Source organism: Hordeum vulgare, chromosome 2H (genome assembly GCF_904849725.1).
Source record: "Hordeum vulgare subsp. vulgare chromosome 2H, MorexV3_pseudomolecules_assembly, whole genome shotgun sequence".
Taxonomy (NCBI): domain Eukaryota; kingdom Viridiplantae; phylum Streptophyta; class Magnoliopsida; order Poales; family Poaceae; genus Hordeum; species Hordeum vulgare.
Window position 1 is genome coordinate 536709574 of NC_058519.1, and position 12136 is coordinate 536721709.

The window sequence follows — 12136 nt, forward strand, 5'->3', positions numbered from 1 at the left end:
TCATAAGAAATAACTTCGCATGGTATTTTTTCACTTTCCTCAACTGGCTTTTTTCTGCTTCAGCAGCCATAGCATCTATGAGCAACATGTCATCTTGTCCTCCTCAGATTGCATCTTATCACTATTTTCAGGATTCTTTTCACTTTCTTCATTTTCTTTAATAGGTTCTAAGCTCATACACTTCATATTCCCCCCACACGTGCCAAGGGGAGCCGAAGACTCCCCCATAGTAGACGAAGAAGCATTTTGCCCTTCTGTGTGAGTGTTCTCATTCAGTCTAGCTCTTTTTGGGGAATTCCCCCCTCAGTCTCCATTTGCACATTCACTTTTTCCTTAGGTGGATGTTTTACAAGGATCTTGTCCACAGAGAAGAAAAAATCATAGAAATACCCCTCCAACACACCTTCTGCTGAAGTAGGTATATCCTCATCATCTCTACAACCCAATTTTATCCTCACTGACTCAGGTCTGTTAATAGTAGCTTTATCAATCTTCAGAGTCACTCCAACCAAGGACCAAACATAAGCAATGTTTTTTTTCATGTATTTTGTCCAGAGGGATATTGCTAACATTGACCCAAGCAATGTTAAGTATACCCTTGGCACCCACAGATTCAGACCACTTCCTTAGGTTTATGACAGTAGTGCAACTCTTAACATTCATACTCTCAGCAAAGCAACCCTTATCTACATCTCTAGGTGAAGGAAATCTCATCACAAAAGTATTTGGACCAATAGATCTAGCAGAGCATCTCCAGTTTGTGTTAATATAAGCATTGGAAAACTCCTCCAACTGCCTCCCAGAAGCTTGTCCTTCCACAACAAATATGAAAATAAATCTATTCCTATTTGTGGTCAGATTAGGAGTGCTATGATCATGGATGTAAAAGAACCCTTTCCCTCTAGCCTGGAAACCACACATCAGAGCCACACATTCCCAAGGAAGAACAGTATTGTACACAAAGACCAGGTGACCATGGTTACCACATCTACCACAGATAGCGCGCGGACAATATGCAGTCAAGTGTCCAGAATCCTTGCAGGTAATGCAAACCTCAGCACCTCCCACTAGTGGGGAGGCGTTCCTCTTGCCGGGGGTGGGATGACGATGCTCTTGAGCTTGGTGAGCACCTTGTTGCTGTCGCAGATCTTGTCGACCACCCGCGGCACCACCAGCCACGGTGTTGTTGCTGTTGTCGCCCCACTTCTCACATTGGCGGTGCAAACAATTAAACGTGTGCATGAGACTTTGGCCATTCTGGAGTCACCAGCAGATCCGAAGAACATTGCAGCTAGACAGAAGTGGAGGCCGCCTGATTCGGTGTGGGTGAAAATCAACACGAATGGGGCTGTCAATTTTGAGGCTTTCAAGGGAGGAGCAGGTGGAGTTGCAAGATCGCACATAGCCTTCCTAGGAGCATGGAGTAAGCCTATGCAAGGGTTTTCTGATCCTTTCACATTAGAACTTTTGGCATTCAGAGAAGGTGTTATTTTCGCCCATCTTCGTGGTTTTTCACATGTAATCATATAATTTGATTGCCTTTAGCAAGTGAAACTTTGGTTCTCGCGCGACACTAGAGGATCGGTGGCTGCGTCTATCTTCAGAGAAGTGGAGGTTTAGCTCTTCTGTTTGTTTCCTTTTCAGTTGTTCATGTTATGAGAGACTCTAGCGAGCCAGCGCATTGGTGTGCAAGACGTGCTTGCACTCTTGATGTAACTGATTGCTGGCTTGAGACGAGCCCTAGTTTTCTTGTTAGTAGCCTTCAGACAGATTGTAACCCGATGTTAGTTATCTAATAAAGCTCCCAATTTCAATGAAAAAAGCCATCTCAGATACGAATGTCATGCATGTCATAAATGTGTTCTATACCTGTCCATGGGCAGCCCGATCTGACCTGAAAACCCAAGACCAGGCCGGGCCTAATCATGCCATCGGGCTGGCCTCTGGCCGGGAAATTGAGCGCGATAGCTGGCCCGGTCAGACTCGGGCCCATGGGAAACTAATTTTTTTGCCGCGGTCGGCCGAGCCCATCGGGCCTTGTCGGGCTCGGGCCAAGCTTGGGCCCAATATTTAGGGCCTATAGTCTTGGCTGGGTTTTCAACACCGGGCTTTCTTTGCCCCGCCCCGAAGCCTGGCCCGCCCCCCAAGTCCGAGCCCGGTCCGACCCGACATATGTCCAGGTATAATGTGTTCCTTTTTGGTCCACAAATGTAATTCTTGGGTATTGTGACTAAGTCAAGATGATACCAAATTAATTTCTCATTGGACAACTTGATGCATGAATTACAAACTCATAAACACTAGGTCATGAAATGACCGCTCACTAAGGCCAACTCCAACACACGATCCCGAACGGACGTCCGTTTCGTCCATTTGAGGGATGGCAATGGTGTTGTGTCCATCCAGATTTGTGGATGCATCGGTCGTGCGCCCAACGCGAGGCCGTATTTTGGCCGCATCTCGTCCGTTGTGCATGCGGAATATGAAAAGACGAAAGGATGTGGCGATAGTTCACGCAAGTGGCCACATTCTTGCCAATTCATGCCGGCCAGCAACAAAGCCATCGGCCTACAATTGGTCACCCAAGTTTCGTGCGAGCAACATAGCCAGCGACCGACACACTAGCCAACCTTCAAAATGCACAAGTTTTTGGGGCCGGCAACAAAGCCAGCGCCCGACACACGAGCGAGCCTTCAAAATGGACAAGTTTTTGGCACCGACAACGAAGCCAGCGGCCCACACACCAGCCAACCTTCGAAATGGACAACGATCGCGACCGAGGTCTCACCTAATTCAGTCCATTGCGAGCGAACATCTCCCTTCGCTTGTTCGTGAACCAAGCCTTTGTGACATGTTGTTCTTGTCGACGCTCATGAAGACAAGTACCACCACTTTTGCTTTGGTCTCGGCATTGGTGGCTTCGATCTCAAGCTTCTTGAGTTGCACGTCATCCTTAATGTCAAGCTTCCTCCTCTTCACGGCCTCCTCCATTTCAAATTTCTTTGGTTGGAGATCTAGGTAGATCTTCATTTGCTCCTCCTCTCTTCCCTCACTTCCTTTTGACTAATCATGCTCTCCAATGTTCCTTGCAAGGCTATAGAAGCCACATCATGCTTCTCGTCGGCCTTTGAGCTTGTCTCCCCCCTCAGCATCTTGACCAAGTCTCCCTCGTCAGCCATGGCCGCCATCCCTCCTTTCTTCTTATGAGCGGCATATTGGTCTTTGAATTTGGGGCAATCTTTGATGAGCGACCAACAATGCATGAGAGTAAACGACTTATTCTTGTGTCAGGCCTTGAAGGATGAAACCCCATCTATTTTTGGATAACCCCCCATCTCCTTTGGATCGAATTGATGCCAGTGGTGCTTTCAAATTGGTAGGTGGAAACTTCCTTCGCTCATAAAAGGTGTTGTGAAATCTCAACCAAAAGACATATCCTTTTTTCTCGACACCTCTCAAAGGATCTTCGTCTATCTCCACCCAACTCTCGCAAATCAATTTATCCTCCAACTGAGTGTATGATCCCGTGCGAATGCTTTGCCTCCTCTTTTGTGTCTCGGCCCTTTGGGTGAGCTCGTCGATGAACACCAATGGCTCCGCTCAAATGTCAACCTCTTCTTCCTCATCTTCACAATACAAGTCATTATCATCATGCCAAGAATTGCCATGGTCGTCCTCATCTTCATCATGGCCGACGAATTGAGTGTATTCATAGTGGCCTCGGCCGTCCTGGTTTTGGGCCGCGTCAGGATCAAAATCTTGGCATTGGCCGTCAACGGGGAAGGCCTCACCACGACCCTTGGAGATGATGTTCTTCATGAATGTCGCGTAGTCAGGGTCGTCGACCGTCGGCGTCGGCAGCGGCATTCCGTCGAACAACCTGCGGGCGGGGGCCATGTTTGCCAAAGGGAACGACTTGGGCTACTTCCTTTGTGTCACGTCGGACGGCTAGCTAGGTCCACATTGCAGTCTGGGTACGTGGAGAACCTTGTGTGCCCATGGCCGTGGAGCGGTGGTGCGCGATATACCTCGGGCGTGACAAACGAGCTGTGGGAACTGTGCTGCTGGCCGCGACCATGGCAGTGACCGATAGATATGCCGACGACGGTCGGCACAACCCTAACATGAGAAGGGCGTGCGCCTTAGCAACGATGGACTCCTTGTTGTCGACATCGGCCTTGTGCTGCGTGGCACGCAGTGCGGCCACCTCGACGACGATGTTCGCAGCGACCTTCTTCTCCGCCGCATGTTTCCACCAATCCCTCCTCTTGGCGGAGTTGGTGTCGAGCTTAGCGAGCTCCACCGATGTGAGCTCCGACCGCGACTTCTTGGAAGCCTTCTTCTTAGTGGCGGGGCGCGTGGTCGTGGTCGGGTCACCGGGATTTGTCGGGTCGCCGACCATGATGGAGGGGAAGAGGAGAGAGGGGGTGTGGGATAGTTTTGGGCAAAATGAAGGAAAAGTGAGGCGGCTGTGTCCCGACGGGCGGACTAAAAGAAGACAAGAGCGCGCGGCCCGCCCGTCCGCGCATGTCTGTTCGATCGCAAACTGACATGGATTGTTTGCTTTCCCATATTAGGCGACCCGTTCTGTCCATTTACACTCAAATAAATGTGACCAGACCATTTGAGATTGTGTATTGGAGTTAGTCTAAACGACAACTTGATTTTATCCGAAATATTAAATCAACAACATTTATTTTGTATGAGAGAGATAGTATATTCTTTTCAAAGCATACGAACCTTTTGGAGATCCTTGCTCTCGTTTGCCCGTGGTGCCAAGTCGTCGCCGGACATAGTAAGCACCAAGATCGGGCACATGCAAGGAGCATGTGGCCCGCACACGAGTTCCCATGCGGTCGCCACGCCACACGTCGCACATGCGGAACTATTACCCCTGTCGTCAAGGCCACCTCCGGCCAGCCGCCGCTGCTACGCCATTTTTGGATCCCCCGTCCTCAAACACGATCTCCACCCCCCGTCCGCCAGCAGCCGCAGACCTCGCGATCTCACCTCGCCGTCGCTTGGATTGCCACTTGCAGCGCCCGTTTGGCAGGAACCTAGAAACATCTATCTGGGCCCCAAGGATCGCTCGGAATCCACGATAGCGACATGAATTTAGTATAATTTTCCTCCAATTGGGAAAGGGCCTCTGTTTTCTTTCGTTTTCAGCTGTTCCTGCGCATCTGTTCTTGTCCCATTTAACCGGCGTCGCCATGGACACCGGAGGAGACGCCGGAGGTGGTGGTGTTGGTGGGGAGAAGGGAAGGAGGAAGAAGGTGGAGCTGCTGCAGGAGGCCATTCATGGGCTCCTGGAGGAGAAAAGGGACAAGCAGCGACAGCAAGGGGATGGCGCCATGGATCATGAGGAGGAACTCTTCCTCTCCTCGTTGCTCTCCAAGGTAATCTATCTATGCGTGTGCTTCTTCTGTACCTCTGAATTGTTTCATGTTGCAGATGCACCTTTTGGTCCCAAGATTGGATTGCATCTGCCGCCGCAATTACCTGACATTCATTTACAAATCCTGCTGCATTCATTTCATTTCATCATTTGTTAGATGCAAATCCTGAATGTAATCCTTTCAACAGTTGGACACGCTGGAAAACGACGCTGATCCGGACGGTGCCGAACTGAGCTCCGTCAACCCTGACCCGGATAGCGGGAAGGAGGCGGGGCCAGGCGACGTAGCGAAAGATCTGAGCAAGATCAAGAGGCAGAACATGATCACCCACGTCCTGCTCGGCACGGTGATGGTGATGATCGCCGCGTGGCAGTTCAACGAGGTGTCCTTCCTCCTCGCGGTGCAGAAGAAGCTGACCAATCCGTTCAAGACCGTCGGGGATATGGTCAAGAGCACCCTGAAGATAGGGAAGAAGCCGGTGGTCGAGGCGATCGAGGCGTCGCCTCTGCCCTCTGTTGGTGCCCCGGATGTTGCTCGGGTTGATTTGCCGATGCTAGCCATCGGCGATGGTGATAGCTAGATCCGCAGGATGATGGGGAATGACTCGTGCATCAGAAATGCCATTGTGTTTTCCCCTCCAGAATATGTTATGTTGTTCATTTGTATGGTCACTCATGCATGTGCTGGTGCATGTGTTCTGGGCTGATGCCGCAAGTAGGAAAAACCAGAGTTGATTCAGTATCTTTTTTTCTGGAACTGTGATTCATTATCTTATGATAATTGCACCATTTATTACTGGAATCAATCATCATCAGCCGAAAAATGGCTGAGAAGGTCGAACAATCTCTTGGAAACAGCCCTGTATTTCAGTCAAGGGTGGAGTAATGTGTTTGATTGATTGCCATGTGTGGTTTCAGCAAACTCTTTTGTACTACTGAATCAAGTGTATGTGTAGCTGCTGATCTGGTGTCTGTCCCAGGAATCGTGTTATACACTTATACTGTTATGTGGATGTGACGTTTCTGCAAATTCTGTTGGTGTCGTTTTGATACAGTCCCCGCCTCTTTTTTTGAGACGATACAGTTCCTGCCTGCTGTGTAGCGATTCATCATGCAACTGATTTGGAGTTGTAGCAAATTGGCCTGTTAATTTTCCTTCTGGACATGTCGTCAGTTACACTGCCTGAATCCCTTCTTACTTACTTTAGAGCATCTCCAACAGACGAGGGCACCAAGGTGCATTTTTACATCACCAAAAACCTCATATTTCAATAGATGATGTACAATAGGGCACTAGTGCTGATGTAAAGAAAGCTCATCCACACAAACAGAAGTGCAAAGATACTAAGTTCATTTCAAACATAAACATAGTTCATACGACAAACATTGCAACGGCTACTTCACACCGATACTACTTGACCACCCTAGATATAGATTACTCGTTAGACTTGGATCAAGTCGTTATCAATGCACAAACTCTTTGTCAAATGCCACTTATCAATGGCACTTGCTCTTGAGCAAATGCCACTGATCAGTGGCATCTGATCTTCTGCAACTGCCACTCATCAGTGCACTGTCCTAAGCATGAAAACATCTAAAAATAGCACCCATGTGCACCCATCCAAATTTGGCAGCATCCTAAAATGTTCCTACTACGTGCACGTATAACAATCTAGAGCATGCAACACAAACCCTAGCTTGAACATGTATGTAGCAACATGAACATAATCCTAGCTTTAACATGAACATGCCATTTGGATGAACACAGATCCTAGCAAGACCCTAGCACTAGCAGAAGACCATTATCCTAGAACACACACTGTAGCAAACAAGAACATATCGGTCGGATTTGATTCGATTGGGATCGAATCAAATCGGATCTACTCGAATCCTACAAAAGTAGTAGCACATGCCTAAGAAAGAAACCCCTAATCTACATCTAAGAGCAAGCATTGGGGATTCTTTGACTAACTCGAGCTTGCGCAGTCGCAGCAAACCGAGGTCGGGATGAAAACCCTGGCGGGAAGGAGAGAGGTGGCAGAACAAAGGAGGAGTCGGCCCTGGCGACGGCCGGCGACATCGGCCCCGTGCTCATGGCCATGCCGGAGGTCGAGGAGGACGGCTCGTCGACAGGAGAAAACCCTTGGACGGGGGTCAAGAAAACCCCCCCTGCTCAATGGGGTCCCTAGAAGTGACGGCTCCGTGGAGGGCGCCGAGCCTAGGACCACGAGGTCCGGAACCGGCAGTGGAGCAGGAACGGCCGACACCGCATTGGTCGGCCCTCGTGGTGGCCGACAGAAGATGGGGGACGACGCTCGCAGCGCCGACGCCAGGTCCCTGCCCGAGTTCTGGACCCCGACCACCCAGCGGTTCTGGATGTTGCCGATGCACTTGTCGACGGGGGTCAGAGAATGGCGCGACGGTGGGCGGTGAGGCAGAGAGGTGGGAACAGTGCGGGGCGGTGACAGGAGAGTGGGAGGGGAATTATGAGACGTCCCCTCCGTCTCCCGCGCCGAGCCAGGGCTCGTGAGAAACTACCGATTTGACAGTTTCCGTCGGGCCAGGCTCAGGCCTGCTTTATAGTTCGTGCGGGCCACGAATCGCATGCATACCAACCAACCAAACAAGCCACGCACATCCCGCGCGGGCCTGATTAGGCTGCATGCGGGGAAACAAACGCGCCCTAAAAGATAAGGTGGAACCGCGTGGACATGAGTGGGCTTGTGTGATACATGGCCTGCCGTGAAAGAGGTTTACAAAAAAGAGAGAAATCAATCAAATGATTCTAAACATTTTCTTAGAGACTAGTAAGCATGCACGTGCAAACACACGTCTCAAACAAAATGAGTTCACATGGCATCGTAGTAAAATATTTTTACCAAAAAATTCAGATGGCTACAATTTTTTTCCAGAAGTGTGACATATTTGGGATCCAACACACGTATCATAATCTATAGTAAAAACATCTATTATGAATCTAATTTTTATTTTAGTGAGTTTTTCACCGAGCCATTTAAACGTGTGTGATGCCCAACGAAATGAGAACGTGTGTAATACACGATCCAGAAACATGTTTCCGCATAAAATTCACGTTCACATAATGTAACGCCCAAGATGCGATCCTATCCTTATTTTGGCGCGAAGGCCTCGATAGGGATAGAAGTGCATCTCGTCAAGAATGGATTTTGTTACAAGTACATGTACTGAAAAGATGAGTATATGGAATTGGCTTACACTCATCACAAGCTACATCAGAGTCACATCAGTACAATACATACAATCGTCATGAAGAAAAGCAGCGTCCGACTACGGATGAAAAAAAACGATAAAAGAACGACGTCAATCCTTGCTATCCGAGGGTGCCGACCTGGAACCCATCCTAGATCGATGAAGAAGAAGAAGATGAAGGAACTCCAAATGAACAATCATTGTGCTCACGTCTTAATCACTTTACATGTACCTGCAACTGGTGTTGTTGTAATTTGTGAGCCACAGGGACTCAACAATCTCATTTCTAAAGGTATCAAGACTAGCAATGCTTAATGGGTGAGGTATGGTTAAGTGGTGAGGCTGCAGCAAGCGACTAAGCATTTATTTGAGGTGGCTAACTTACGAGTACAAGAACAAGAGGGGGGTGATCTACGCATATCGGACGTGAACTAATAAAGATCAACTGAATGATCCTGAACACCTACTTACGTCAAACATAACCCCATCGTGTCCTCAATCAGAGAAGGAGCTCACTAAAGAGACAGTCACAGTTATGCACACAGCTGGCAAGTTTAATTAAGTTTACTTCAGGTCATCTAGAACCGGATGTTAAACAAAGTTTCCACGTTGCCACATAACCGCGGGCACGGCTTTCCGAAAGATTTAACCCTGCAGGGGTGCTCCAACTAGTCCATCATAAATTACCACAAGCCGCATAGAAAGCCTCGATCACGGAACTCGCGATCTCCTCTGATTCCTTAGTGGAAAACCTCAACTCTGAGATAACCCAAAGCATCATTGGAATCCCGATGCACAAGATATTTCGTAAAACGTAAAACTAATCCAGCAAGGCCACTCAAAGTGTCGATGATCCCGATAGGAGCCGCGTATCTCGTTCTCAGGACATGACGGATAACACATGCTTAAGCAAGTAGCAATGCTAACACATGCTTAAGCAAGTAGTAACATAGCCAATCAGTGGTTTGCTAGGTTGGGTACAGGTTGAAGGTTTTATGGCAATGTTGAGAGTCCGATATTTAACATGTGTTAGGCAACGAGACATAACAATAGAAACGATACAACTAGCATGGCAATGATAGTAATGGTATCTAGGGAAATGATCATCTTGCCTGAGATCCCGCTTGGAAGAAGAACGACTCCATGAAGCAGACGAACCGACGTGGTTGAACGAATCCTCACACTCCGAAGCGGTCAGAACTCTATCGAGACGAAGCAAACTGGAAACAAGAATCAACACATGATTATCACCACATGATGCACACCACATATGATGCATGAACGTATCAATTATGCACGTATGACATGGCAATTCACACAATCAAACACTACACATTAAGTGAAGCTCAATATGCAACGAGTTGCATATTGACGAAACTCCACATACAAATTATTTAGTTCACTGTTGTTTAGATACATGAAAATATTAATTATGGTTAAACATGGCAAGAGGCCAAGCGTAATTAAACTACCTATCTAGGCGTTTTAAATAAGGTCGGAAACGATTTATAGCATCTCCGAACTGACCCCACGTGTTACTTTATAATTCTGACCAGATCTGAACTAACACGTTTTAATATTTCTTAAACAACAAAATAAAGTGGTTCAAGTGATTCTACGTGTCGTACTAGTCCATTTACATATATGGAACATCTCCAACGGAGCTACGGTTCAAAAGATACGAATGCCGCAAGATATGATGCCATGCATGTAATGTGTATGTGGATGACAGTCACAAGCACTCCAAAACATACAAGCAGCAAGATATTATGAAACTACACGAGATTCTAAGCAAGTTTCATATATGACACGTTCAAAACGGAGCAACGGTTCAACAAATACAAGCTACACCAGAAATAGTTACAATCTGCCCAAAACAGCAACATGATATTTTCTACACCCCTAAACAACAAGCTACATAATTCTAAAATGCTCAAACAAGACATGAGGCAGTAGTGGTCAAGATGCACAACAACATCCTACTAAATACAACTAGAATGGAAGCATGGAACACTAGGAAAAGAACTCACAAAATGGCATCTCGCACACAGTTTCAGACTTAGAGAAAATAATAGTTTTTGACAGTGCAGTTTTCGATCTGAAGGCATATTGACAGCAACAAAACTATATGCTACAGGGCATCGAATGACATGAAAATTTACAGCATGCTAGGGAATCTTATGCACTACAAATAACTCCATTGCTCGGACCCCAAAGGAGTTGTAGATCACTAGCAAAACTCATGGCAAGACAACAACAAAATATAACAGATCTCAGACTTGGAAATATTTCAACATCTCCAAAACAACACTATTTCCTAGCATGTTGGCAACAAGCAAGCAACACCTTAATACGGGTTTCTATTGCAACCAAAATTACTAGGGGCTAGCATACATATCCAAGAGCATATCTCTAGTTCACAACTCATGCATATCACGCACGGAATACATCACACAAAATAAACAAGAGGCAACATGACAAAATATCATGGATACTAACTTACTCAAAAGACAAAACTAAATGCACGAATAAATTTTATGGATTTTTCTACCCCGAAAACATATATAACATGTGGGGTTCGAAAAATAAAACTAGTGCCACAATTAAATGCGGGAATAGGCCTAAATGTGACATAGCGAATCTATTGATGACACTAACATGCAAAATGCAAAGAACTATCCTAAAATACATGGCAGAGGGTCACGAACATCGTGAGTATTTTATCTATGGGATTTGAACAATCTGGGCGCACGCAAAAATAATTACGGAAATATAACCCTAATAGGACAGCACGTAAATCTAGGCAAATGACAAGCCAAACCACTTCAAGCATGCATGCAAGTTGCAAAATAATGTTCTATGCGAAAAACTACACAAGTTACATATCTAAATCGTCGCGATCCGACGCACGAGTAAAAAGATACGGGCGTTTGAAAATCTAGAATTTTCCTAAAATTATTAAATCGCAGGAAAACCCTAAAATCTAATCGGGCCAAAATAGGTGGGCACATCTACTATCTTGCACCACAGCAAGGAATAGAGGGGCACGGGAGGTTGGCTCACCTCGGCCTCACGGTCCGGATGTGGGGAGAAGCTGGGCCGACAGCTTCGCTGGAGGAGGCTGGTTGCTGGGCCAGCTCCTGGTGGTGTGGCCCACGAGCGGGCGAGCTGGCCCAGGAGCGGGTCAACGCAGGCAGCGGGCGCTCGTCGTCCTCCTCCCACGCAGAGGAGGCGGCGGCGCAGGGAGACTCCAGCGAAGGCGAGAAAGGGCCGACGCTGGTGGGGATGGATGGATCCGGGTGGTGGCGACCCGATCCGACGAAGGAGGTGACCGGTGGAGCTGGATCCACCGAGCGGCGCAGCGGCTAGCATGGGGCGGCGGCTCGACGGTGGGATATGCGGGTCGGGGCTGTAGGGCATGGCGATGGGAGGCGGCCGGCGGTGGGCTGGCGACGCGATCCGGCGACGGGATGCTGTTGCCGGCGGCTGGCGGCGCGGGGCAGCGCGCGG

At 47.9% G+C, this 12136-nt stretch overlaps 1 protein-coding gene across 1 annotated transcript; it reads left to right on the forward strand.

Moving 5' to 3' along the window:
* Positions 1 to 4884: 4884 nt before the first annotated feature.
* On the forward strand, positions 4885 to 6242 carry LOC123430453. Its single transcript, XM_045114325.1, has 2 exons — positions 4885 to 5399; positions 5587 to 6242. Exons 1-2 carry the CDS (start codon positions 5214 to 5216, stop codon positions 5977 to 5979), a joined length of 579 nt encoding a protein of 192 aa, XP_044970260.1. The 5' UTR covers positions 4885 to 5213; the 3' UTR covers positions 5980 to 6242.
* Positions 6243 to 12136: the final 5894 nt, after the last annotated feature.

What these genes read in the sequence shown, in the direction of transcription:
- LOC123430453 (XM_045114325.1), top strand. Translation starts at nt 5,214, where the DNA reads ATGGACACCGGAGGAGACGCCGGAGGTGGTGGTGTTGGTGGGGAGAAG. An exon ending in TCTCCTCGTTGCTCTCCAAG is followed by an intron (nt 5,400 to 5,586) that starts GTAATCTATCTA and finishes TCCTTTCAACAG; the next exon opens with TTGGACACGCTGGAAAACGA.